The sequence below is a fragment of the Quercus robur genome, chromosome 8, assembly GCF_932294415.1.
Source record: "Quercus robur chromosome 8, dhQueRobu3.1, whole genome shotgun sequence".
Lineage (NCBI taxonomy): Eukaryota > Viridiplantae > Streptophyta > Magnoliopsida > Fagales > Fagaceae > Quercus > Quercus robur.
In genome coordinates, this window is record NC_065541.1 from 24,739,811 (window position 1) to 24,767,246 (window position 27,436).

General features: G+C 37.0%; 1 protein-coding gene across 3 annotated transcripts; it reads right to left on the reverse strand.

The window, feature by feature from the left end:
- Window positions 1-2,268: 2,268 nt before the first annotated feature.
- On the reverse strand, window positions 2,269-27,003 carry LOC126695070 (uncharacterized). 3 transcript variants are annotated; one of them, XM_050391683.1, is made up of 31 exons: window positions 26,568-27,001; window positions 25,663-26,107; window positions 24,894-25,148; window positions 24,570-24,782; window positions 24,352-24,483; window positions 24,141-24,270; window positions 24,007-24,053; window positions 23,828-23,929; window positions 23,563-23,670; window positions 23,190-23,329; window positions 22,985-23,079; window positions 22,808-22,886; window positions 22,668-22,716; window positions 22,510-22,590; window positions 20,412-20,507; window positions 20,216-20,319; window positions 8,499-8,964; window positions 5,922-5,957; window positions 5,628-5,829; window positions 5,409-5,542; window positions 5,103-5,283; window positions 4,779-5,008; window positions 4,547-4,642; window positions 4,106-4,189; window positions 3,991-4,023; window positions 3,753-3,887; window positions 3,573-3,633; window positions 3,442-3,497; window positions 3,300-3,356; window positions 3,067-3,187; window positions 2,269-2,684 (listed from the first exon to the last, which is right to left on the reverse strand). In XM_050391683.1, the coding sequence occupies exons 1-31, from the start codon at window positions 26,882-26,884 to the stop codon at window positions 2,533-2,535; spliced, it is 4,437 nt and encodes a 1,478-aa protein (XP_050247640.1). In that variant the 5' UTR covers window positions 26,885-27,001; the 3' UTR covers window positions 2,269-2,532. The 3 variants fall into 3 exon arrangements, 2 of the variants coding, with proteins under 2 accessions (XP_050247640.1, XP_050247639.1); XM_050391682.1 differs by having other exon boundaries at window positions 23,190-23,332; window positions 26,568-27,000; XR_007645962.1 differs by lacking the exon at window positions 2,269-2,684 and having other exon boundaries at window positions 3,127-3,187; window positions 3,432-3,497; window positions 23,190-23,332; window positions 26,568-27,003.
- Window positions 27,004-27,436: the final 433 nt, after the last annotated feature.

Sequence of the window (27,436 nt, forward strand, 5' to 3'; positions counted from 1 at the left end):
AAAATCTTTCCATATTCAACGTGATCCGATCTGTCCCCTTCTCTATAATATCTTCTCCTTCTCTTCTGGCTTGGCTCCTGGCTTCTCCAATCCTATTATGGGGCATGGCCATCTCTCCACTCTTCGTCTTTGTTCACGTCCCGTGGAGGAGGGAATTAGGAAGGCATTTTGAACGTATAATTGGAACATAGGCTAGTCTCTACTCTCTACAGAGCAGGAGCCGCACAGACTTCATCTTGGATACCTTGTTTATTTCTTATCTCATATATTTGAGTAAAGCCTTTAGCTGCTAGCCTGACCTTTGCCCTTTTTTTTCCTCATATTATTCTTTTATATATATATATATATATATATATGTGCGCGCGCGCGCTCAGTTTATTAAATCAAAGTGTATTTTAAGGTATACTTCCCTAAAAATATAAATAAATTGTGGAAGACTGAAGTAACTAAAATGCAGTGGGGCCTAGGGACTGTTCAGTAACATGAATATATTCCAGCAAAAGTCAACATTCATCAAAAAACTAAAATTATGAACTTTCACTGGTTATTTGATTAGTTTTTTTTTTTTTTTTTTTTTTTTTTTTTTGAACAACCCAACGCAGGCTGAAAATATATAACTAAACCAAGTCTTTTACAACATAATTCAAAATGTTTGGAGGAACAACCTCCCCCCAAACTCTTAACGGAAAAGAGAACCTAGTATCCCTAGCTAATGCATGAGCAACATAATTACCCTGCCGCCTCACATGGATGATAGAGTAGGATTGAAAATAACCCCCTATAGACGTGAAGTCTTTTACCAAGTGTCCAACCAGCGCATTTGAAGCCTTCCCCTCTTGCAGTTACTCTTCACCACAAGGTCTGCATCTCCTTCAAAGCACACCTTGCGAAAGCCGAGTTCCCGGGCAAAGAGAGCAGCTCTACTGGCCGCCAACATTTCCAAGATCTCCACTGATGTTGGCATGGGCTTTCTCAGACAGAGCAGCTAACACCTGCCCCTCATTGCTGCGAATAACCACCCCAATGCCGCCCTCCTGCTCCTCCCTAAACACCGCCCCGTCAAAATTCGCTTTCACTAATCCCACACGTGGAGGCTGCCACCGCACCGGTCCAGCCCTTGTATGAGGTTATTTGATTAGTTGTATAGCTGCTTTCTATTGTACTTTCAAAGTCATGTATTAGTGACAGCTGTAGAGTTGCTTTCTCCCCCTTTTTTTTTAATTCAAATAGAATAATTTTAGGAAAAATTTAAAAGAAACACATCCGGCCAAACTTATTTAGTTATGTAGCACTTTTTTGGAACTTCAATTTGTCAAACTTGAGTAGTTCCAAGTATTATATTTGGTCAAATTGCCACGAGAGCACATAATGCTTAAATCATAAGTGAACATCGTTGATTATTAACCTTTCTTTAATTGATTTTTATAACACTAAAGTCATTAAGGGTTCTAGTGTTCCCCTAAAATCAAAGATATAGATTCTGAGGTTCAATTATGAGTGGGAAGGTGATTTGCATTCCATGACATATATCATACAACAACTATCCTATTTTGATCAAGCATCCCATGGTATGCATCAAGAGTGATACAAGTGAAATGAAACTAGTGTCACACAATCAACTCTTCCCTCTTTGCACGATACCTAATGCCACATCTTTAAGAACAAAACAAATGTAATGAAACTTGGGTTAAATCAAATACGCACCATGCTTTTATAGATCCACCAGGAAAGTCAATGCCTTCAAAAAAAATTTAAAAAAAAAATTTAATTTTAAATTCCATACATTTTAGAAGCTAGAAACTTGAGCCGAATACTTAGTATAACCTTAAGCTTAATAAACTTTCTAAACATGTTATAGCGAACAAAATTGCAATGATGTCTCGTTTGGTGAAATGGATGTAAATATTAATAATGATGTGAATGACGATGCATATATCCTTTGCGGTTAGATGTAAGATGTTTTTTCCTCTTTCACAATTTCTATTGTAATGATTGATTCCCTAAGATCAATTATTATAGATGTTTGAACATTATTTTGTTTAGGTATGTAATTTCATCGTCACTTTACCGATAGATTTTGGCAGTCATGTTAACATATGATGATGGTTGAAATAAATTTCTTTTACTGGACATGATTATTTCAAATAGAATTCCTGAGTCAATTTCTGAATTCTGAGTATTCATGACCATAACACACTGATCATTACATATTTATATATATCCAAAAGAGATATTGACAAAAAATTGCCATATTTTTGCTTGTCAAAATTTTCCAAAACAATCATATTATAATAATATATACTCATTTCCAATCTTTGTCGTTTCCATATTTTCACATATGCTTTTGTTAAAAGAAGCTGAATAATATGCATCTGTACACTTATCATACTTTGCCCCTACCGTATTTTACTATAGCCCTTTTTTCCCAAGTCATGTTGCATTAAGACAACACCAGGATTGCATGATTAATTCATTAGTGTTATACTACCCCAGATTCAGTTTGTTTTAGCTTCAATCAAGCACTTGTCACGTTCACTCGGCTTCTCCTTCCTCTTCACTGGCAACTGTGGCAGGTAGATCATCATCAGCAGCTTCTGTTGAATTTTCTTCATTATTATCTTGATCGTCTGCATATGCCTGGGAGCTCACCACCTGACCCATCAAGTCTTTATGCTTTAGATTCCCTATCAAAACAGAAATGAATGGTTAGGACTTAGCATTGAAACACACACACACACAGATAATGAGGACACCTTGGACTGACTAACCACCTCAATCTACAGAAAAGGATAAATAAGACGTTTGATGAATAAAACCAAAGCAGAGCATAATTATAAAGGATTAAAAGTATGTATTTGTTTTCTAATTTCAACTCAATTTTTTTTTTTTTTTTGCAGGACTTAACAAACACACCTGCACAATACATTCACAATCCAAATCTGCACACATATCTACACATTTATATTAGAGTAGACATAATTCAAGGCTCCCCTCCCCCCCCCCCCCCCCCCCACCCCCACCCAAAAAAAAAAAACCACAAGAAAACCAATGATGTATATTGCATACCCATCCAGAAAGAGCATCCACTTGATGTTGTATGGAGAAGAGCCTTCACACAGAACAAGAAACGTTCCATAGATCTCTTTGTAGCAGGGATTTTGCTGGTGATAACCGTTTGTTTCAAGCCCTTTTGAAAAGAATAAAACCAAAACAAAGTGATGGATGTAGGTCATTTAATATCAGATTCTTTTCCTAATAAAATTATATTAAAACAAAAAAAGTAGGAATATAGGTTAAACCTTTGCTTCAGAACATAGGGCTTGAATTGTTCTTGTGGCCTTTTGAAGATCTCTCACCTGATTCAAAAAAAAAAGGCTCAAATCTCTAGAATGTGTATTTCAATTAATCATGCCACAAGAGATTTGGTGCACCTTATCATACCAATTGGATTATAAGCTCATTGAACATATTGAAGTGGGCCTGCAAGAAGTCAAAAACTGGAAAGCATTCTGATTTTAGTACCCAAAAAATTGCACCTCAGATCATTGTTATCAAAAGTGTCACACCTATACCTTTCAGAAAAGAGTCGACAAACTTCCCACCATACTTGACAGCCATGGCATGCACAGTTACCTGTACCATCATTTTAAAATGTGAATATTTTTCTACCCTATGGCTTCTGTGCTTCAGAAGGTGACCATGAAACACAAAACAAATGTTAACAAAGAAACCCCCGAGTTCTGTTTCTTTACCTTATGGTGAGTTCTGCACATGTTAACTAATGATACAACTACGTTCACAGACTGTCGTAGTTTGATCAATAGTTTTTCAACGGTTTGAACTTGAACACCAGCTCTGGGTTTCTCTAAAAGAATGACTTCCTTGACCTAATAATAAGAAAGGGAAGGACAAAAATTCTTATTCTTTGACAAATAGTGAATTTTACTAGCTCATCTGATCACAGATTCAAAGATAGAATCTACAGCTTACCAATTTGTTAAGAATAGTAAGATTTACTTCATGCTGCACATAACACCATCTTCTGTAACATCTCAATCAAGAAATAGAATAAACCAATCATAATAGGAAAATGGAGATGCCTTACCAGTACCCGGTACCATAAAACAAATGTTGCAGAACATAAAGTTGGGAAACCATGATGATCAGCCCCTTCCTTAGTTTGGGAAACCTGTTACAGAGAGAGAACTCTATATTATGAAGGTAAGGACAGGAAACAATGCATAATGGGTTGACAGGTTCTAATTATATATGGACGATATATCCAAGTTTGAACCAAGTCAGTGTTATTGTTTTCATTTTCATAAATCCATACTCATTAAGTTCCTTTGTGTACAGTACACTCTCATCTCCTTAACAAAGGACACAATCTCAAAAATCTAGACATAGGTGGTATTAGGGTGATCACTTTCTAGTTTCAAAATGGCCCCCTTATAATTGACACATAGCATAAGGACAAAATATCACCATTAGTCTGGAAGGTAAAATGTCCAACCCAATTCAAAAAGTATGGAACAAATTCAAGCACCTGAGGCAAGATATCGCAGGCTAGTTCATCCAGCAAATCAGAAGTTGATTCACTGTTTTCCAAGTAAATGTGCAACATTTTCTGTATAATTTCTCCCTGCAAACAGCAGAAGGTTTTAACAACATATATGCAAACACACATACTGCAATAAGTTCCAAGATCATTCCCTAATCATGGCTAAATTACAAATATGGAGAAAAAGAGCTAGGAAACATAACATAGACATTCTTACTCTGCTCTTCCAACCACTCTCAAGTTGGCTGTTATCCCAGTTATGCCTTAAAAGCTTCCGAGCAGATGCTCCAAGTCTGCTGCGCAATGCAGGAAGAACCCCCTGGATACATTCTGAGTGTGTGATTTTACCATTTTCCTCCAACTTATCCAGAATATTCTGGAATGAGTTTACAATAGATTCTAGAGTAAGAAGAGATTCTGATGCCAGAGTAAAGGAAAAAGAGCACACTGCAGGAACCAGATGCCAATACCAATATGGTTAAAAATAATAACAGAAATAATTAAAGAACACCGACAAAAGGAAACATATCAGAGTTTATACCTGTGTTCAAGACACTTTCTATATATGAATAAGCGCCTAGATATAAATATTCTAAAGTCCCAGGCAAAATGTTGGGCTGTATGTCTGATAAAACACTATCCGGTATTTTGTTGGGCTGGAAGGCTTCAAGAAGATCAGAGAGAACTGGCTTTTCTCTCTGAATAGCAGGAAGATTTAGCATCTGCACTTAAATATTAGAACAGGTGTTTAATAGTTTTAGATACCACAACTTTTCTGTAATGAATCAGCAAGATCAAGTATCAGATTTGGTACAAAGACACACACACAGTGAGTAAAAAAGTTCACCTTACTGAAACAACAAAGTGTTTCCTTGAAAACCAATGTAGAAACTGCGGATCTTGAAAGCACAAGATTGGATACATCTGGGTTCTTAGCAGAAGCAGATTGAACTTTCCAATGTTCTTGACAAGTTTCATCACCTATAAAGTATCCGATCTAAGATTAAAAGAATATCGAAGCTCTGGTATACTATTTGTCCAACCAAGTTGAATACTATCATCTTACTTTCTTTCAGTGAACAAACTACACGTTTAAAATGCTTCTTAATACTTGGAAAAAGTGGTCTAATTTTGCTCATGAATTCATCCACCGTCATCCTGGTGAAACCAGCTGATGGACTCAAGCTTCTAGCCAAGAATTGTTTGCCCGGAGTGAAACAATTTAGCTTGTAGTGAAGATCCCGGAGGAGGTATAGATATAGGGGAAACTAGCAGACAATATATGGTTTCTGTTATCTATAAGGGGGTTAAGGAAAATAAGAACCTGTAAACCATTATCAGTGTAAAATTAAAATGGTACCTCTGCAGCAGGATCAGAGCAACAGGAACCTTGATTCTGCATTTGAAAAGACACATTATATAACTCCACACTCTTCCATTCATCTATAATGGACAAATCCAAGACTAAGCAGCATGATTTTTAACTCTATGATGCACTTACAGGAAATCTATGTCATTAAGCAATGAAACATATAAATTAGAAGTAGTTCAACACAGCGTAGTTTTCTGGAAGTTCTATTTGACAATCTACACATTGTGGCAATCAATGGTCCTGTTTTCTATATGTAAAATAGAACACAAAATTTGAGGGGACGTATACTTGCATAAAATATTTTCTCTCACAACTTGCAAGTTCCAACTGCTAAGCCTAACCTATCTAGGACTAGACAATTATAGTTATACTTCTAAGCCCAGTGCACAGAAGCTTTCCATTACCAAAACTGCAAGTAAACAGTTATTCTTCAAAATCTCACTAAGCTTAAAATTGTTAGGTGCACAGACTAACAGCAATCAGATTCAATAATAAGAAACAAGCACCAGTTTCAGAATTGGCATTTGAGCTTCATGGCCTTTTGCGAAGTGAGTTATAATTGTCAGCTTCATCTACTAATTACTGATCAGTAACAAATGCTGGATTTTTTAACTAAGCAATTGTAACTTTTTTTTTTTTGAGAAAAACTAAGCAATTATAACCAAGGCAACCAGTTTTTTTTGTGTGTGTGTGTATAAATGCTGATAATAGCTTCCTACCTGATAATAGATTCCTACCTAAAAATTTTAGATGATAATTTCAATAACTACTCTTTAAGAAGCTCATAAACCAACCAAAAATAAATCTAATCTGCCCATTTATGACTCCTATATACCACTGCTCCCGTCAGCCCTATACATATTACTCCACTTACTCCTCAGTTTTAAAGGCATCTCTCTCTCTCTCTCTCTCTCCACATTAAACAAAACCTAGAGAGAAATCAAAAGTCAAATGTGGAAGAGCTAGAATCAGCACTCAAAACACTTTGAAACCTTCTCACTTCCAATCCATGCAATCAATCTTTAGGTACTACTCTCCTCTCTCTTTCTCAGTTAGAACAGTATCCGAATGTGTCCAGAAAGTATCTGATTTTAAATTTATATGTTAATTTGTGAACACAATCCCAACCATGTCCAAGCTGTAGCCATGTGCAATACACATTCTGAGTGCCTTTAATAGTGTTATCACTTCCTTTTAGAGAGTATATTTGTAGCATGGATAAGTAAACTTAAAAAAGTAACTATTTATCAGGTTACTAAGTGTTTTTATTACAAATAAACAAGTTTTACTGGAAAAACTACTTCATGTCATGCACAAGTTAGATTTTAATGAGGTCATAGAATTTATTTGTGCTCAGTCTCCATACTATCTCTAGTTCCACAATTAAATTAGCATTTGGAAAACATATTCAAAGGAAGCAGATATTTCACATAACTTTGTCATATGAACTTCATGCATCTATGTTAAAACAAGGCAATACAACCCTACTCCTAATCACTTTCTTAAGCACTCTCAGAATCCAATGCAATGGAGATGAGTTACATCATAATTTAAGGAAAAAAAAAAAAACTAAATATGGGAGTATGTGAATTTTTAGGTCAAGAACAGTTTAATGAGGTCATAGAATTTATTTGTGCTCAGTCTCCATACTATCTCTAGTTCTACAATTAAATTAGCATTTGGAAAACATATTCAAAGGAAGCAGATATTTCACATAACTTTGTCATATGAACTTCATGCATCTATGTTAAAACAAGACAATACAACCCTACTCCTAATCACTTTCTTAAGCACTCTCAGAATCCAATGCGATGGAGATGAGTTACATCATAATTTAAGGGAAAAAAAAAAAAAACTAAATATGGGAGTATGTGAATTTTTAGGTCAAGAACAGAAAATTACTCAGCCTCCTAGAAAATGGATTGATGGTAAATAAAATCAAAGGATCCTAAATGTGAGATTTTGTCTGAATTGTAGGAGAAATAATGCATTCTAATTTCTACATTACAGCATAGTTTAAAAACCGGACCAGACAGTTGAACCAGTTCAACAAGGAACCAAATGGAGATGAGTTACATCATAATTTAAAGAAAAAAAAAACCTAAATATGGGAGTATGTGAATTTCTAGGTCAAGAACAGAAAATTACTCAGCCTCCTAGAAAATGGATTGATGGTAAATAAAATCAAAGGATCCTAAATGTGAGATTTTGTCTGAATTGTAGGAGAAATAATGCGTTCTAATTTCTACATTACAGCATAGTTTAAAAACCGGACCGGACAGTTGAACCAGTTCAACAGGGAACCAATCCGGTCTGGTAAAACCAGTCAAAACTGGGGACTGGGAGTAAAAACGGTTCTTTGACCGTGTTGGTTTTTAAAACCATGCATTACAGTTCATTAGTAAAATTAATAAAATTATTTTATTTTGCTATTCATTAAAGAAAATATAACTACTTAAAAAATTAGTTTCAGAAAACTATAGTCACACTAATTCACAAGATCCTGCAGGTAATGCTTTGAAAATGCAATGAATACTCAAGCCAATACTATCTACACCCACACACCTCTGAAAATGCCAAAATGGAAAAGCATTGAACCAGAAGGGGCCTGAATTTGAATCTCTGCACTTCCAGAGCCTTGGCAACTGCAGAAACTTCTATAATATCAGGCTCACTAGAGTCACAGAAGTTTTGATTTGCTGAATTAGATGTCCTTCCTTGTGAATTTGAAGCCAAAGACTCCTTATTTGGCACCTCTTGGCTAGTCACAACTCCCACTTTCTTAAAAGCATCCAATATTGTTGGCTGCCTGAGTTTTTCATTAGCATCTGAACTTGAGGCCTTCGATGTCTTTTTATGTCTCCTGTTTTTTTGCATGTTGCTGTCTTGGGCTTTCTGATGCTTACTCTTTTCAATGTGCCCCATATGTTGGTTTGGGAGTGGAGATCCAAAATGATCAACATAAAAATGAAGCTCAGGTAGAGATATAGAGCACCCTTCAATGGAATTGTTCAACAAGATCTCCAGAAATCTGCATTATCAAGACAGACAGATCAAAATATCATGACAGAAATGACAATTTGAAGGAAAAACCAACTCTTGGACAGATGAAACTAGAAATGATTTATACCAAAATCCCAGAAGTAAATACTTTGTAACATATCGTCAATTCTCATAAATAAAACCCAATTTTCACCATCTTTTTTATAATAATCAAAACTTTCCATCCAAAACATTTTCATTTCTTCATAACTCTTAAAACCATGATTTCACATTTAAGTAGGAGGTAAGGCATTTCATCCCTTCTAACTCTTAGAACCTCAGATTCAGAATCAAATAGGAAGTAAAACAGTATCAGAATAAAATAGTTGCAGCATAACAAAGCAAAGAGTGTCTACCCTTGCTGACCTCAAAAAAGGGGGAAAAAATAAAGAAGTGCGCATGCGGGTACGTGCACGCACACACACACTCATATATAAAACACCATTTGTGTTTTTCAATCAGTTCTATTCAAAGTTAACATTAATGGAAAAGGCACTGTTTTTCACAGATTAAAGCATACAGAACTCCAACACTGAAACTGAATTAAGAAGTGGGGCTCCATTCTTAATCTTTCTTTAAAAAATTAAAATTTTTTCATTAGGAGTTGGATTGGCAAATATCTGTGAAAATGCATTACTTGAAAGAGTTGTAATTCGTGGTGAATTTGCAAAGTCAAAAAATATGTCTTGAAGCTGCTCAGATCTGCCATAAAAAAGATCTTGCTCAAGCAAGAGATATTCGTGCTCAAGCAATCTAACTCAAGCAAGAGATATTTGCTCAAGCAAGCGCAAGCCCACTCAAGTGAGATATTCAGCATCAGCTTTTGTAGCCTCTAGCTCATTGGCAAGCTCACTTGAGTGAGAAAAAGCCCACTCGAGTGAGCTCATCAGATTATGTTTTTAAAAAAGGGCCCAGCATCTTGAGTTATCTCTGCACAATTCCGAATGCACAACTTGCTCAGCACCTTGCAGCAGCCATTTTCAACTTGAGCAAGCTTTGGATGTTTGTTAGAGAGCTATTTTTGTTCAAGAAAAGAGAGGGCTGAGCTCCCCATGCTTCCAAGCTGAAAATCTACATAAACAGGAAGATTTTATTCTATAAAGCCATCAGCCATTTGGTTTGTTTGCTCAACCCATATAGAGAGTAATTTCCTTTGAGAATGAAAAATTCTCCTATCTCTCTTAATATTTTGAGTTTCTCAATCTTGTGCACTTATTCCTCAAATCCCCATGATATAGCCCAGATCATAAAAGACCCTTACTTAGTGCTTTATAGAAATACATATTTTATTTAGCCCATTCATCTTTCAATCCCAAAGAGATTGCTTGAGACTAAAACCACCGAGCTATATATCCAGTGAGGTTCACTGCAGTCAAACCTTGGAGTGCCAAAGGTTCTAGCTTTTGCGGGCAAGGAGTTCGTGGTGAATTAGATGAGGATTCCAAAGGTTTTGGGACTACTGCAGTATGAAGGCAAGCAACGCGTTTGCAGAGGCTGCATAGAGAGTCTTGGCTACAACGGTTTTGTGAGTCATTGACTATTGTAATTATTCCTTATTTAGTGGATTTTCTATGGGACTATTTGTGTCCCCATAATGGTTTTTCAATTGGAAAGGTTTTCCACTTTGTAATTAATTCTCTATATCACTATCTTTATTACTTTAACTATATTGTTTTATTGGTATATGTGTGTGGGATTTTTTTTTTTTTTTTTAATTGTTGTGCTTATTGACTTATTGTTATTTTTTTTTTTTTTTTTTTTTGATAAGCAATAAAGATGTATATTCAAGAACACTTCCTCATGCAAAAAGCCATAAGGCAGAGTTTAAAAAATACAGAGAAAGAAGATAAAAAACAAAAAGAAAAGATACTAATTACAAAGGAGTGAGCTAAGGAACATAGGTAGAGAATCAAGAGGTGAGTCCCCAAGCCCTAGACCAGTCAAAAAGGGAGCCATTGAACGAAGCCAATAGCTAGTCATAGGAACTTTCCATGTCCTCAAACATCCTCCAATTTCGTTCCCTCCAAAGACACCACATTAAGCACAGCAGAGCTAAATTCCAAATTCTAGACGAATGCTTTCCAAGCCAATTCCACCAACCAAAGAGAGTATCTGCAATTGATCTTGGCAAGACCCATGCAATCCCAAATGATCTAAACACCAAACTCCACAACCGGTGAGCCTTACCACAATGCAATAGCAAATGATCCACCGTCTCCCCATTACGGCACATAATGCACCAATCAACAAAGTCCATCCCTCTACCCCTCAAATTGTCACCTGTAAGTATCTTATCCCATACAGCAATCCACACAAAAAAAGAAACACGCCGAGGGGCCTTAACCTTCCAAACACCTTTCCAAGGAAAGATAATGGGCAATGGATCTCTTAACTTATTATAAAACGATCGGATATCAAAATCCTCATTCTTCATCAACTTCCATCGCATACGGTCTCCATTCTCAGTTGGAGGTAAATTGGAACCCAAAGTACGGAGAAATTCATCCACAACACCCATTTCCCAATCATTTGGTCTCTAAATGAAACGGACATCCCGGCTTCTCCATTCTCCTATCCCCAACCGATCAAGAGAAGAGGCCAATGATGCCTCTTTATTGGAGGCAATTCCATACACAACCGGAAAGGTCAATTGAAGTGGAGAATCCCCACACCATTGATCTGTCCAAAGCTTCACTATATCCCCCAACCCTACCTCAAACCGAATATTTTTACTAAAAACCTCCCAACCCATTTGGATGCTTCTCCACAAACCACATCCATATACTCCTCTATCTAGCTTAGAGGTCCATCCCCCCCATTCTTCCTCAAACTTTAGAACTACAACCCTTCTCCAAAGCCTTGTCTTCTCAACCCCAAACCGCCATAGCCATTTCCCTAGTAAGGCTTTATTAAAAGTAGTTAATTCCCTTACTCCTAACCCACCATTTTCCAAAGGTGCACACACCTTATCCCATCCCACCAAATGTGTCTTGGAATCCCCCCATAAGAAATCCATTTGCAACCTCTCGATTTTATTGGCCACATGCGTAGGGATAGTAAAAAGAGATAAAAAGTAAGTCAAAAGACTAGATAATGTGCTTTTAAGCAATGTCAATCTTCTACCTTTTGACAAATACATCTTTTTCCACCCAGCCAACTTACACTCAATTTTCTCCAAGATAGGATTCCAAATAGTAAGGGATTTGTGGGACACCCCCAATGGCATACCAAGATAGGTCATAGGCAAAGACCCAATCCGGCAACCCAAAATCTCTGCCAAGACATGGTTATTAGGAACCTCTCCAATAGGAACCATCTCACTCTTCAAGGCATTAACCTCTAATCCTGTCACAGCTTGGAAACAAAGAAGGAGCATCCGAACATGTAAAATCTGCTCCTCATCTGCATCACAAAATAGAATCATATCATCTGCAAACAAAAGATGTGAGACCCATACCCCTCCACCCCGTCTACCATCAGCCCTGAAACCTCGAAGTAGACCAGCACCTTCAACTCTTTTCATCATCTTATTGAAAACTTCCATCATAACTAAAAACAACATAGGAGATAGCAAGTCCCCTTGTCTTAATCCCCTCGAACTCCCAAAAAAATCAGCTACAAACCCATTAAACAAGACAGAGAACTGAATCGTAGATATACATGTACGGATCCACCTACGCCACCTCACCCCAAATCCCATTCTCTTCAACAAATCTAGAAGAGCCTCCCAATTCACATGATCATAGGCTTTCTCAATGTCTAGCTTACAAATAACCCCCGGAATCTTACTCTTCACCCTACTATCAACACACTCATCAGCAATAAGAACTGAATTAAGTATCTGTCTACCACCCACAAAACTATTCTGAGTCTCAGATATCAGTTGATCTAAAACCTCTTTCAAGCAATTTGTCAAAGCCTTAGCTAAGATCTTGTATACACTCCCCACCAAGCTAATAGGTCTGAAATCTCAATTATTGGAGGCACCATTCTTCTTGGGGATTAGGGTTATAAAAGTTGCATTAAGAGATTTTTCAAACTTACTGTGTTGATAAAACTCTTCAAACACAGCTAAAACATCCTTTCCACAACTCCCCTACAATGGCGATAGAAGGCCATAGAAAAACCATCAAAACCTAGAGCTTTATCTCCTTCCAACTCTTTGACAACTCAAAAAATCTCCTCCTTTTCAAACCTTCGTTCAAGCCAATCCCTCTCCAGCCCCTCAATTTGATTAAACTCCAAACCTTCCACAAAAGACTTCCACTCCTCTGTCTCCTTATACAAGTTTTTACAAAATTGTACTACTTGGTCTGTCATCTCTGATTCGTCCTCATAAATAACTCCATCCACCTCCAGCATACTAATATGATTAAACCTTCTTTGAGAATTAGCCACCTTATGGAAGAATTTGGTATTGTTATCTCCTTCCTTAATGCAAAGCATCCTCGATTTCTGTCTCCACGAAACTTCTTCCAAAGAAAGAAGGTTCTGTATTTGAGATCTCATCACAACCCTCTCACTTATCTCCACTTCAGAAAGGCCATACTCCCCTTCCTTAGCATCCAATAATTTCAAGGCTTCCAACAATTCTTTCTTTTGACGACCTACATTTCCAAACACACTACGGTTCCATTGAATAATGTCTCCTTTCAGAGCCTTCAACTTCTTGGCAAGCACAAAACTGGGAGTACTTGAGAAGGAGTATTGATTCCACCAAGAATGAAACCCTTTCTGTGAACCCATCTGTCTTTAACCACATGTTCTCAAACCTAAACAAACTCTTCCCCCTCAATATCCTCCTAACCTTCACTAATATAAGGAAGTGGTCTGAAATAGGACGAGGTAAAACCCGCTGGATCACATTCAGATAGTGGTCCTCCCAATCATGAGAAACCAGAGCCCTGTCTATCCTGGACATCGAAGGCTGATCCGAGCCAATAGACCGAGTATAACTCCCTCCTTCCAACAGCAAATCTATCAAATTAAGCTCCTCAATGAACTCAGAAAAATTCTCCATAGCCGGAGTAAGGCGCGATCCCCCCAACCGTTCACTTGGGAAGCGAATGATATTGAAATCCCCTATGTAACACCATGGAACATCCCAAAGTTGCTGAATTCCAATCAGCTCATCCCACATCTGCCCCCTTAAGTTATTATCATTTGGGCCATAAACCCCAGAACATGCCCAAATAAAACCATCCCCCACATCCTACCATCGAACCGATACTGAAAAGTAACCCACCATTACCTCCAACTTTTCTAAAGCCCTCCTATCCCACATCATCAAAACCTCACCAACTGTCTGATCCGCATCCAAAGCCACCCAATCTACATAAGGACAACTCCACAAGCTGCAAACCAACTGTTTGTCCAACCAGCAAGCTTAGTTTCTTGAATACAAACTACATCACAATTCCAATCTCTTAGTAAATTTCTAACTACCAAACGTTTCCGAAGTCATTCAATCCTCGAACATTCCATAACACCATTTTCAACGTCATAAAAACTGTTAATTCCCTACTCCAATCTCAGTGTTGCAGTCAACGAAGACTATCTACCATCATAATTAACCAAGGAAATCAGATTCCTCAACTTCCTCTTCCCTTTATCCTTGGACACAACTTTCCAATGGGCTGCATCTTTCCTATGCTACAGATTAGCAGCCTCAATCTCCCTCTCAAGCCTTTGTAAAAGCATGATGCACATCTTCTCATGTCGTCCCAAAGAAAACCCCATCATTTTACTAAAACTAGGGATTCTATGTTTCACCCAATTAGAAATATTCAATGGATTTTCCACCCCCATCACCTCGATATTATTATGCAACTCCGCCAACACAACCAACCCCATAGGATTTATAGTCATCAAAGGGGAGAAGCTATCCACATCACCCAAATCTAGGTCTGCACTAAGTGCTTCTACCTCAGTCAATACTCCTGGTACAGAATAACCGTGGTCTGCCAGCACCGATAATTGCCTAACCTGATGGGAAGTATCTATCCCCTGAACATCATTTGCACAATCAGCCTGACTACCTTTATCTCCATCTTGAACACCAAAACCCCCCAATCTAAGCTCCCGATAGACTCAGAACAGAATTAGACAATACAAGTCCAACTGATGCCCTGACACCCTCTGTTTCTGCCTTACCCAATGTGATTAAAGGCTTCTCAACGCGAGAGTCATCGAAAACAGGACACTCAACCTCCACCGATGACACCACAAGGCAACCCACTGTCTCGGATTAAGGAGCAGACTTCTCATAATCACCATTAGGGTTCATCATCGTCCTCATGGAGTGGGTTAAATCTGCATCGGGTTTGTCCAATATCGTCAATGACTCCTCGACACTAAATCCATCGGAAATAGTACACTTAGCTACCACCGAGGGCTTCGCGAGACTACCCATCGTCTCGATTTGACCAACCACGATCTCACAATCACCAACACCCGTCGCCGTCGCTGATGTTTGATTTCGCACCTAAATTGCTGGCGCCGGTGACTTCTCAGCGTGAAATCCACCATCTTTAATGCCTACCAACTTTGAGTTCAGACACTAAAAGGAACTGACCAAAGGAGTTTGATCCGCGCTGCAAAGTGTACGCGGTATCTCCTTCCCTAAGCGTAAAAAACTGTTTGGGATTGATTCCGACCACCGTGTGTTCTATATTCTTCATCAACCATAATGCTGCATTCTTGCCCATGAATACTGACTTCATGAAATGTTTGCCTCGTTCAAAAATACGTAAGGAGAATTGATTTTGCAAGGTTAAACACATAGGGGTCTCAAACCATATTTTTTCATCTTTGAATAAGGGAGGGCCCATGTCCATGTCAATGTTTAAAATTATCAAGATAAAGAGAAAAGTAATAAGAATTAACTACCCAATTTTTAAGAGATGTGAGACTATTATTTTTTATTTTTTGTAAGTAATACTTATCAAGTAATATCACTTAGTTGTATGCAATAATTCAATCCACATTTATGTTTCAAGGTTTCGTTTGTCTTATCTCTACCATCAGAAGGCCAAAAATCTCTAAATTTAGTTTTGATTCTTTTTCTTTGCAACATATTTACTTTTGTAGATTTTATGAGAGTGGAGAAAGAGTGTAAAAAGAAGAGAGAACACGAGGTTTATGTGGTTCAACCTAACAACCAACGTCCACAGAGAGAAAGGAGAAAGTCTTGACAACTACATGTTCACTATAATATCAATTTACCTAGTTAAAATGAACCCTAAACGGGTTTATGTTGGGAGAGAGAGCTAGGGTTAGGGATACATGGGCTTACAATAGAATTGGGCTTCTTGGACCTACTCATATAAACCTAATACCTCTAACACCCCCCTCAAACTCAGGGTGGAGGCTTGACAAAAGCTTGAGGTTGGAATGTAACTTGCAAAGATGAAGAAGCCTTGAAGATGAAGAAAGATCACTCGAAGATGCCTTGAAGATGACCATGAAGACAACTATAAATAGATCAGATAATGAACAAGTGAATTGTTGATGATGACCAGGGCTATCTGCAGGTCGGGCCGGGTTGGTTTTGGACCCAACCCGAACCCGACCCGCCGGCATCGGGTGGAAGGCGGAGGGACCCAAAACCGACCACCGGCGTCACTCAGTCGAGTCGGTTTTGGGTTCGGGTGGTGTTTGGGTCAATGGAGAGAGTCGCCGGATCCTACAAACGTCACCGGAATCTTCAAAAATTCGGCAGAATCTGCAAAAACCTAGTAGATCTACACCAAAAATCGCCGAAATCAACTTGGATCTCCTCAAATCTCGCTAGATCTCACCAAATATGGTCGAGATCTCGCTTGGATCACCTCAAATGTCGCCGGATCTCACCAAATCTCGCTTGGATCTCCTCGAATGTCGCCGGATCTCACCAAATCTCGCTTGGATCTCCCCGAATATTGCCGGATTTGTATATAATGTCGGTCGGGTCGGGTGGCTCAGGTTTTGGAGAAGAAAACCCGCCACTCGACCCGCCGGCGTTGGGTCTTGGGCGCGGAAACCTGTCACCGACCGACGGGAGCATTGGTTCGGGCTAAAATCAGGTGGAGATCGGGCGGGTTGGTCGGTCCGACGAGTCTAGGTCGGGTCTGGACGCCCCTAATGATGACAACAAACAACGACTATAAAAGACTGCCAGAAGATGATAAGGTCCTAAAAAGGCTACATCAGTATGCATGTGCGCATGACCATAGAAAGAAAGCCAATAAAATCAAGTATGCATGTGCGCATTGAATATTGCCAAAATCACCAAAATTGTCAAGGTTGTCCATATGCTGTCCACGACAGGAAATAAATTAGGATGATCCTGTATAGTGGCTAGAAGCAATGGCAAGAGAAAACCTTGACTACAATCCATTGAGCCCATATTGCTATAAAATATGAAAGTCACTCAGCCAATGTCCACAACAAGATTACCTTTACCAAAAGTTGAAGACCAAATTTCACTAGCCACCTACATATCCAGCAATGCCACATGGAGCAATCTACAAGATTGATTGTTGTAGTAAATAATGTGTGGCAGCAAGTTGTATAAACACCATCACTTTATCACTTACTGTCAAAGTCAAAAAGACTTCTGAGAAGTTTATGAAGAATAAGTCAAAAAGACTTTTGAGAAGTTCATGAAGAATAAGGCTTTAACTTTAAGGAATATCATTAATCTACCCAACATTAAAGGAGAGGAGGATGCCTCAAAATAAATATTCAACGCAAGTAGCATGAGAGACTACAATTACATTCAACAATAACTTATCGCACCAAGAGCTTCAAGCATGAGTGCATGACCCAACTTGAGTACTTCATAGTAGTGTAAAGACTAAGGCAAGGATAGTGCGGCAAGGTTTTGACAAAGGTAGGGTGCAGTCTAACTCTGTAGAGATAGAGAGGACTTCGGATCTTGACGGCATCAACGATCTTGATGGTGGTGGTTGAAAGGACGCTCTGTGACAATGGTTTGTGGAAGGCAGTAATCCTACAGTGTGATGCGATTTCTGACGGCAGCTGGACTATACTAGAGAGTTTTGATGGTAGTAGTGTGAGGCCAAAGAGATCAAACACAAAGAAACACTAAGGAAGACAAAGATTGCTCTTGAAAACACCGTAAGGACAGAAAACCATGGTGACAAGAAGGTGGCTTTAATACCATGTAGACTTTATAAGAGTGGAGAAAGAGTATAAAAGAAGAGAGAGAACACAAGGTTTACATAATTTGGCCTAACGGCATACGTCCATAGAGAGAAAGCCTTAATGGCTACATCTTTACTATAATCTCAATTCACCCAGTTACAATGAACCCTAAATGAGTTTATATAGGAAGAGAGAGCTAGGATTAGACATACATGGGCTTACAATAGAATTGGGCCTTTTGGGCCTACTCATATAAACCTAATACCTCTAACAACTTCATTTCAGGAATTTTTATCAAACAGTTTTACACTCGTTCGTCCCTTTTTCTCAATTTGTATTTGTCTTTTTACAGTTTCAATTCCTTTTTATGTCCTGTTTGTTTCAACATAAAATATTTTTGTAGAAAGCATTTACAATATATGTGTATTTGTGAGTGCAAAATGAAATTACATGTGTATTAGTGTGTAAAATCCATTAATATGGCCAAAAATAAGTGTCCATATGTAAATCAATGTCTAAGGACAAAGATAACAATTAGAGATAAAAGGCTTCGACTATTGAAAAACACTAATTGGAGCATAGAGATAAAATTTATATTAAACTAAAATCTCAAAAATTAAAAACGAGAAAAAAAAAAAAAAAAAAAATCTAGAACACTAATGCTACAACAAAATAGCCTTAGACTCCAAAATTGTTTTGGAGTCGGCTATGGATCCTCAATAGATTACTTACGATCAGCATAAGTATGAAGTGTATCATGTTTAAAAAAAGTTATTCTAAACTAGATAGGAAAAGGACTTAAAAGTTATTCCATATTTTTGAAATTACCAAATTGCCCTTATTCTAGTAAAACTTTATTAAAACTAATCCAACAACAAATAGATGACTAAGCAAGGTCCCAAAATAGCTCTCCATCAAATTAATGTGTGAACACTAGAACCAACTTTCCCTCACCTCTTATAAGTCTTTAAAAGGGGGCTGCTAGTTACATTCCCCATCAAAATATCATCACATTCGAAAGTAAGAAACAAAATGTAATCGCCCAGTCAAGTGTTGAAGTAGAATATGGAGTGATGGCACAAACTAGTGGGTTGACTTTGTTACAACATTTCTTGAAGAGTTGGGCTTCTCAGTACCTAATCTCATTCCACTGTAGTGTGATAATTAAGACGCTATATACATAGCCTCCAATCTTGTGTTCCATGATAGAAATAAGCACATTATAGTGGATTGCTACTTTGAAGGAGATAAGTTACTAAGTGGAGAAGTCACTACACCATATGTGTCAAAAGAGCAACTAGCAGATATCTTCACAAAATCATTGTATAGGAGTCAGAGTCAATAATAAGTTGCAAGATGGGCTTATATGACGTATATGCTCCACCTTGAGCGAGAGTATTAGAGAGCTAACATTGTTGCATAAGTGTTGTGTGAGTGATATCATTGGGTGATAAGAATCAAGAAAACACTACAATAGTACAGTTGTGAGGTATATCTATTGAGGTTTCCTCATCAGCTGTCATTGTGGTAAGGCATCCTCACCAACTATGATTTTCAAAGAATATTCCCTTCTCTCTTATAACAAACTTCCTTACATATTTGGAATACAAATGGTGAGTGTTGACACATGAATTTCAGCTCCTCTTTCTAAAGATATTCTTCTATAAATACCCTATTAACAAAAATAAATATTTATCACTCCATTCTGGCTATGTGATAATTATAAAAATTGTCAAACAGAAATCAATAAGTTAAAAAAATTTTGGACCAGATCTGTGCTTGGGCTAGTTTGGAGTCTACAGAATGTATGTTGGGATTTTTTTTATTTTTTTAATTGATAAGTTACAAACACACCTAGTAGGTCTCAAACAACATCATCTTCCACCTTGTGCTTACTAGGGGAGAAGTGCCATTAAAGCTAGAGCCATTGGCTAATGTAGGATGGGAAATGAAAGGTGCAGACTGATTAGGCCTGGCCGAGCCTATCCAAAATTTCAGTTAAGCACTACTCAGTGAATCACTCCACAGTTGCAATTCATCAATAATAAAAACTGACCATTTGTGTAAACATTGTCAAGAGCACAAGAACATACACGAGGTTCCTCAAACGCTTCAATAGCTTGAAAACAGTATCCTCTTTTGTAGCTTGACTTGTACATGTAATTCTTCCCTCTACTTGTGTACAGAAGGCATTGAGCTTCATGTGGCAGCAGGAGTGTAACAAACTACAATGTTAATAATCTGTCCTTTGAAACATGAAAGCAAAATTTATAAAGTTAATGACTTTACCAGTTCCCGTATCCAATTTGCTGCATAATAGAGAGATAGACAAACAATTTGTTTTTGCTTCTCTGCCAAAGACTTCCAACCAGCTCCAGAGAAGTACTGGTATTGCACAAGCCAAAAATTTATCAATGCAATAGGCAAACCCAGCAGTATTCACAGACTACTTGAATGTAGAAGCCAAACCAAATCACAATAACAAATAAAAGTTATAAATCAAGATAAAACTAAAAATATCAAAAGCTACGTAGAATAATTAAAAATAACAATTTGATATGCAGATTGGGAGCATAAAATTAATGAAATTGAGGGGTCAAATTCAAAGCTCTACTAGCAAGGAAGAATTCCCTCGTATAATGAAATTAATAAATAAAATTTTCTTGTTTTTTTCTTTTTCATGAATGAATTAATTTGGATCAAGCTATAGAAGAATAAATGTAAGTTAAATAATGGACCAATCCAATTTTAATTATTGAAAAAACGATATTAAAGGAATGAAATGTTCTAAACTTCTAATGTAGAGGACAAATCATAACTATAAAAATAATATAAAAAAACCAAAAAGAAAACTGCAACTGAAGCTCTTCAAATGAGAATGATGAAGTGGCCTGTTGTCTGTCTAAATTTATTAAAGCACCATTGAACACCTCAAACAATACCAACTCCACCACCCCCCCAGCCCCCTTCAAAATTTTAAGAATTACAGGACTTAACAACAACATATTTTTCAATCTTGCAATATTCACCCATGTTGTGAACAAGCAAAGCAGGTGTGTCATGCAGCTGGGTCACATGAAAGATGAATTCAAGAACTTGTATGAGAAAAGCTCATTTGAAGGCACAAACATGGCTATGTCTACCATTGCAGGACCTTCCAGACAAAAAAGAAAATGCTGAGGGAAACAAACAAAGCGTTTTGATACCCTTCTTCTTTCCTCCAAAGTTTCACTCTGCTAAAGCCTCTCAAACTTGCTTCTAAATCTTTAATTGCCAAGTCCAAGAACATGAAAGAAAAACATAAAACGCAAAAATATACATTTGGTCCCTAAATTTTGGTTCAGTGTCTATTTAGTTCTTGAAATTTAATATACACTCAGTTAGTCCTTTGTGAACAATACCATGAATACTGACAAAATATCAAAGAGGAGGAAAGAGAGATGGAATGAGAAAAGAAAAAGAAGGCCAACATAACTAAATATTTTATTCATCACTACATCTATTCTTTTGAGTACATTGAGTAAAAATATATATAAGGGCTCTTTCTGGTATTGGCAGAAAGTTAACTCTAAAAGTTGGCAATTGGGTTTGTTCCAAAGCATTTATGCAGCCTTCGATTGCAATATTAACTTTCCAAGCATGAAAAGTTACTTCCATAATCTTCTTGTTTTTGGAAAATATTTACAACTATATTAAAAATAATTCTTTCAAGTTGAGGGAACAAAAAAAGTTAAGTCCAAATATAAACATTACTAGAAGTAGTAAAAAATGATATGTCAATTGGAAGTAACAGTGGGTATGACTTTGGATAGAATAAAATGGCAGAAAAGAATACAAGTGGCTGACCCAAACTAATCTATGGAGAATCCATCAGCAAGCCCCAAAATATTTGGCACTAAGGCATTGTTGTTGTTGTTTATATTAAATGTAATTCTTAAAATAAAATAAATAAATAAAAAACTCTGCTTTGCTTAGTACCTAGATTTGTCAAGGTCTGTCACCCTAGCCAGCAATTGCAAGTCTCTAACATTATCATCTAGGATGTACCTTTTCCTGGGTCAAAGTTACTACCCTAGCGATACTTAGCACACGCTCTACTTCTTGTATAGGCAATTTTATGTAAAACAAAAGTTTCAATTTGGCAAGTCTTCCTATAACAAATAAATTTTGTTGAGTTATAAAAAAGAAAGATATGAGAATTTATGACTTCAAGAACAGCTTCAAAGGCTTCATCCCATTATTTTTAGGCTTTTAAACCCTTCAATAACTTTTATGAATTACTATTTTTGAATCCTTGATCAAGACAAAAGCAATTGAATCTCTGAAGAAGAGTATTCTAAATCTGATGATGTTAGAAAAAAAATAATAATAATTTGTTGGTTCTAACCTTTGAGGAAGGAAGGTGCAAAGGGCAGCCAAGTAATGCATCAATTCCTCCAAGGGATCCTTGATTTGTCAACCTCTCAATCTGAAGATTGACATAAAATCCCAATTATTTATCCCATTTTGTTACTCTTCTCACTTCCAAAAGGACCATGCACTTACAGTGGATAGTATAAGGAAGTTAGCAGGAAGAATCTGTAAAGAAGATGACCTGCATTCAACAATATTTCAACTTTAGCATTCAATCATTTAAACAAGTTTTGAATGGTACAATACATGGAAGAATATGGCCAAAATATTACTGCATCAAAGAGGAAGCCAGTGGCAAAATGTTCAAACAAACAGGAGATATATCACCATCCAAATTCATCCACAATTCACCTGCAAAAAAGAACAAGAAAAGATACTTTAATCAGTAGCCCAGCACAATTTTTTTACAGGTTAAACAGGATTACACTGCATCACAACATAAAACTCACCTTCTAAACCAAAATATGGTTCCTTAAAAGGCAATTTTCCACTTTCAAGATCAGACAAAAAAACAGATTCGAACTCTCCTACTTGTTTCCCAACCCTACAACATACAAACAAGTTTTAAAAAGTAAAACAAAATTACAATATTATTTTCCCATATTGCTATGTAGCATTAAATTACCAGCATCAGGTTGTTAAACTTAAACTTACCATTCCATAATTGATGGATGAAGAGTTCTATTGGCCAACATTACATTCAATTCATCATAAAACAAAATCAAAGGTAAGGGCGACTGTTTGCAAGAGTCCAGAGATGTATTCAAGAGTTCCAAAGCCTCTTCACAGTTTGACTTCTGTGCGAAATGATGTTCAGGAATGGTGAATGCATAATCTAGAATATATTGGTAAGATACAGAACATGACAAAACCAAAGAAACTAATGCTGATTGCATCTCAAAGAAATCATTCACAAACAAAAACATTAAAATATCATTAGCTCATTGAAATATTTTAGCACTGAAAACAACATTAATTGGATGCAAACACTCTCTATATCTCTAATTGAATGACTAATAGGTCCAACCTGAGATGCAGATGCACGACAAACACTATTTGCATCTCCAAAGCAGGAAACTATCTGTAGAGTTCCGATTAAGCCCATCTTCTTGTACTTCAGATCTGGATTGCTTACCTACCCAATGGGAGGGGCAGAACAAATCAAATTACTTTACACATAACAGTAACAGTATAAAGACAATGAATACAACCAAAACAAAGATACCAAAATTCAACAAAATGATCCAAAAAATTAATGTATACATTCCATACCAAAAAGGATTTTACAGTACCTGCTTCCTTATTATCATCAATAGTTTATTTGCAATAGAAGATCCATATGAATTTGCACTTGATCGAGCTGAAAGTGCCAAATGGCTAAAAGCCTCATAAACCTACACAAACAAGAAAGCCCATGAAACAATGCCATGTAGACCACTTATATAAGAAAGCACACAATACTATGAAATACCTTGTGCAGATTTTCAACACTAAATCCATCCAAGTAGTCCAAAATACCTAAATTTCAGAACAAAGAAGACATCAAGAAATCTTGGAAACAGATCACTTCAGAAAATGCACATGAATCTAGAAAAAACAAGGCACCAGTTATATGAGAAGAAAGAGGAATCAAATCTTGTGCAAATTTGGAGGCCAGCAGAGTCATAGTCTCCAAAGCAGACTGAACTTCGGAAGTAACACCAGATCCAACATGAGTAACTAGTGCACCTAAAACCTGCAAAGAAACCACAACAAACAGTTCCCAGGATCTTTTTCATCATTTATAAACAAACTAGTTTATTTTGAAATTGCTTACTTCCTGCCTTGAGTAAATATCTATGAACTCTTCAAACAGACAAGTATACATGTGAATTCCAAACTCCCTTGCTTTTTGTTCTTTGCAAGCCAACAGGCACTCGGACAACGAAAGAAACAACGGGAAATAATCCTAATGAAAATCAATGAGACAAGCAGATAGAATAAAAAAAGCTATAAAATCAAAGTTAAGTGATTCCAAGTAATTGTTATAGATACCTTCACTAATTCCTTGTTTCCACAAATGCACAGATCAAGCATAACTGTCTGAATGCAATCTTCAATAATTTTTTTCTTGAACATTTTTACTATGCTCTTCTGCAGGGACTCACCGTTACTATAAATGAGCATAAGCAGCCATATGTCAATGACTTTGTGATCCTGAGGTTTCTCAAGGCAGTTCAGTTGTTTCAAAATCTCCTGACAGAGTAACTGTGGATAGAAACAAATACAAAAATCTAATAAAATGAGTATAAAAGATTCTCCAGACTACAACAGAGCAAAGGCCATATATTCCTATGCAGCAAAAGAAAAGGGCAATACATTCTTGAATCGGAGACTTGATCTTAGGGCATCAAGAATTGAAGCCTCTGTGTTGTTTACAAGCGACTTTCCTTTGATTTTACTGTGTTGTGATGCACGAGAATTTGATACACCAACAAATTTTAACTGCTCACGAATCTGCGAGATTATCCTCCAAACATTTACTGGTGTCGCTGATAGCAGCAGAAATCTAAGCAGATATGGCATGTGCTCCGCATCAATCACTCTGACGCATGATAATGCAATGCTGATGACCTTGGAATTTAAATAAATAAATAAAAACTATTTAGATTCGAGCTATTGAACACAAAATGGTAGCTTTACTCATATTTGACTGCTGATCAAATGAAGCAAAATAGGGATAGTACAAATCATAGTCCCAGTATTCATGGCTTATCAAGAAATGAAATAATCAACTAAATAAAAATCAGTCACATCCAACTCGACTAAGTGAATTGTCATGTTTTTCCAGTACCAAAGAACAAAAGTTTGAGACTCCATATTTCATTGGCCACCAAACAATGCCTAATGCACTCTTTGGTGGCTGTAAATTTAAAGCAAAGAACAGAAATTAAGTTTCTGAATCTTATTATTTCTAGGAAATGAAAAGGCAGAAACCTTCAGTTCATTGAGCTCAATTCAGCCATGTGGCAAGTTGTCTTGGGAACCTAAACAACATTAAATGTAGGATTCAAAATACTTGGAACATTTGTTTCCCAAATTTTTTCTCGACAACAAAGTCTCCAAAAATATATATATATATATATACCTGTTCTTGCAACTGTTCATCCAAATTAAGGTTCGAAAGAGAGTCAAGCACTGGCACAATGATAGCCGAATCCTCTTGAAGCATTTGTTCCAGGCAATCAACCACAGTCTTATTGTTTTGATCGCCAATAATCTCTGGCAATGATCCAATGATCTCTTTCTTTAAATTTGGAGGGCAAATCGAAAGGATTTGCATCAATTTGTTAGCAAAGGCATTGGAATCAACAATGAAATCAAGCCACCGAAACTGATTAACAATAAGCCTAGCAATATCATCTACAAGTGTTCCAGAATGTTCTGCATTCAAATCAAAATATTCCGGAAGCTTCTCGAGAAGCATGCTTTGAAGGTCTAGCTGGATAGAGGGGACCAGCAAGAGATGCTGGACTAAACTCTTGCTTCTGGTCGAACCAAAACCATCATAATTATTCGTAGGGGTGAGAACCCTGCAAGTCAGAAAATGTTGCAAAATGTTGAGAAATTTTCATACATAAAACATATTTAATCAAATTAGGTTAGCGGACGATTGGACTGTTTGATTGCTAAGTTATAAATTACCCCCTCAAAAGCTTAAACCGTTAGAAAATTGTAAATTTAATCATTTAAGCATAAGTGGGATTTTTAACTAAATGAAGACAGAATTCGAACTTAGAACCACTTACTCTGACACCACGATAAATTACCAAAAGTATAAGTTGTTAAGAAATGTTGAATAAATAGTCTAACCTAAATTTTAACACAAATATATGTGTTGAGTGTGTGGAATTGTTAAACAAGAAGTAGAGTGAAGATAGAGATCAAACTTAATCAATTAAAAAATGATGAATTAATCATTTAACAATAATTCTAACACTAAGAAGTTGAATGTAAGCCATAAATTCTGTTCATGAAGTGATGAAATTAAACCTGCGAAGATGATGAGGAGAATGAATGTAGGAAGAGAAAGCGGAGAGGAAATCGGAGCGGACATCGGGAGAAGAGAAGAGGCGGTGGAGGTGGCTGCGGAACTTGTGGGGTTGGGAGGGGAGACATGGTGGACCAGCGGGGTTGAGGAGAGTACAGCCGGCCTCCGCAAGAATCGACGCCATTTTGTCAAATGTTGGTGTTGGTGTTGGTGTTGTTACTGTGGCTTTGGGGATTTTGGGAGGAGGGAAAGGGGGAACGGTTGAGGAAGAAGAGGATGGTCTTTTACGAGAAGGGACTTTATTGTTAAGAAACACCATCTTCAGACTTCAATTCTGCTTCGTTTCTCTACTGTCTCTCTTCCTCCACTATTCTAGAGAGAGAAGGTGTCAAACTCAAAAGGCAGAAAACAAGCGCCAAATTTCAAGAGAATAGGGCAAGGTTGATTGTTTTGTAATTTTCAAAATCTCACGTTCGCGGAAGTCATTATTTTCTATATCTTTTGGATCGACGGTTCGGTTACTTTATCTATTTTAACGAGGGGTAATAAGGTGTGCAGCCAACCCGCTAACTCGTCAATCCACTAAAACTAACTCGACCCGACTTAACCCAACCCGTTAGATTGGGTCAGTTTTTAGGGTTTGGTGGGTTGGGTTGGGTTACAAATTTTTTTTGATAATGGGTCGAGTTGGATTTGAGTCATAAAATTTCAAACCCACCAAAGCCAACCCGACCCACCAATATATTTAATATATTTAAAATATATTATATAATTAATAAATTTTTTTAAATAAGTAGCTCTTACTCCTATCCTATATAAAAGTCAATATTAATGCATATTAGTTTATATATTGATGTATAACTGAGTTGCA

What these genes read in the sequence shown, in the direction of transcription:
- LOC126695070 (XM_050391682.1), bottom strand. Translation starts at nt 26,884, where the DNA reads ATGGTGTTTCTTAACAATAAAGTCCCTTCTCGTAAAAGACCATCCTCT. An exon ending in CTGGCTTCCTCTTTGATGCA is followed by an intron (nt 22,717 to 22,807) that starts GTAATATTTTGG and finishes TGTTGAATGCAG; the next exon opens with GTCATCTTCTTTACAGATTC. An exon ending in CCCTATGTTCTGAAGCAAAG is followed by an intron (nt 3,188 to 3,299) that starts GTTTAACCTATA and finishes TCTTTTCAAAAG; the next exon opens with GGCTTGAAACAAACGGTTAT.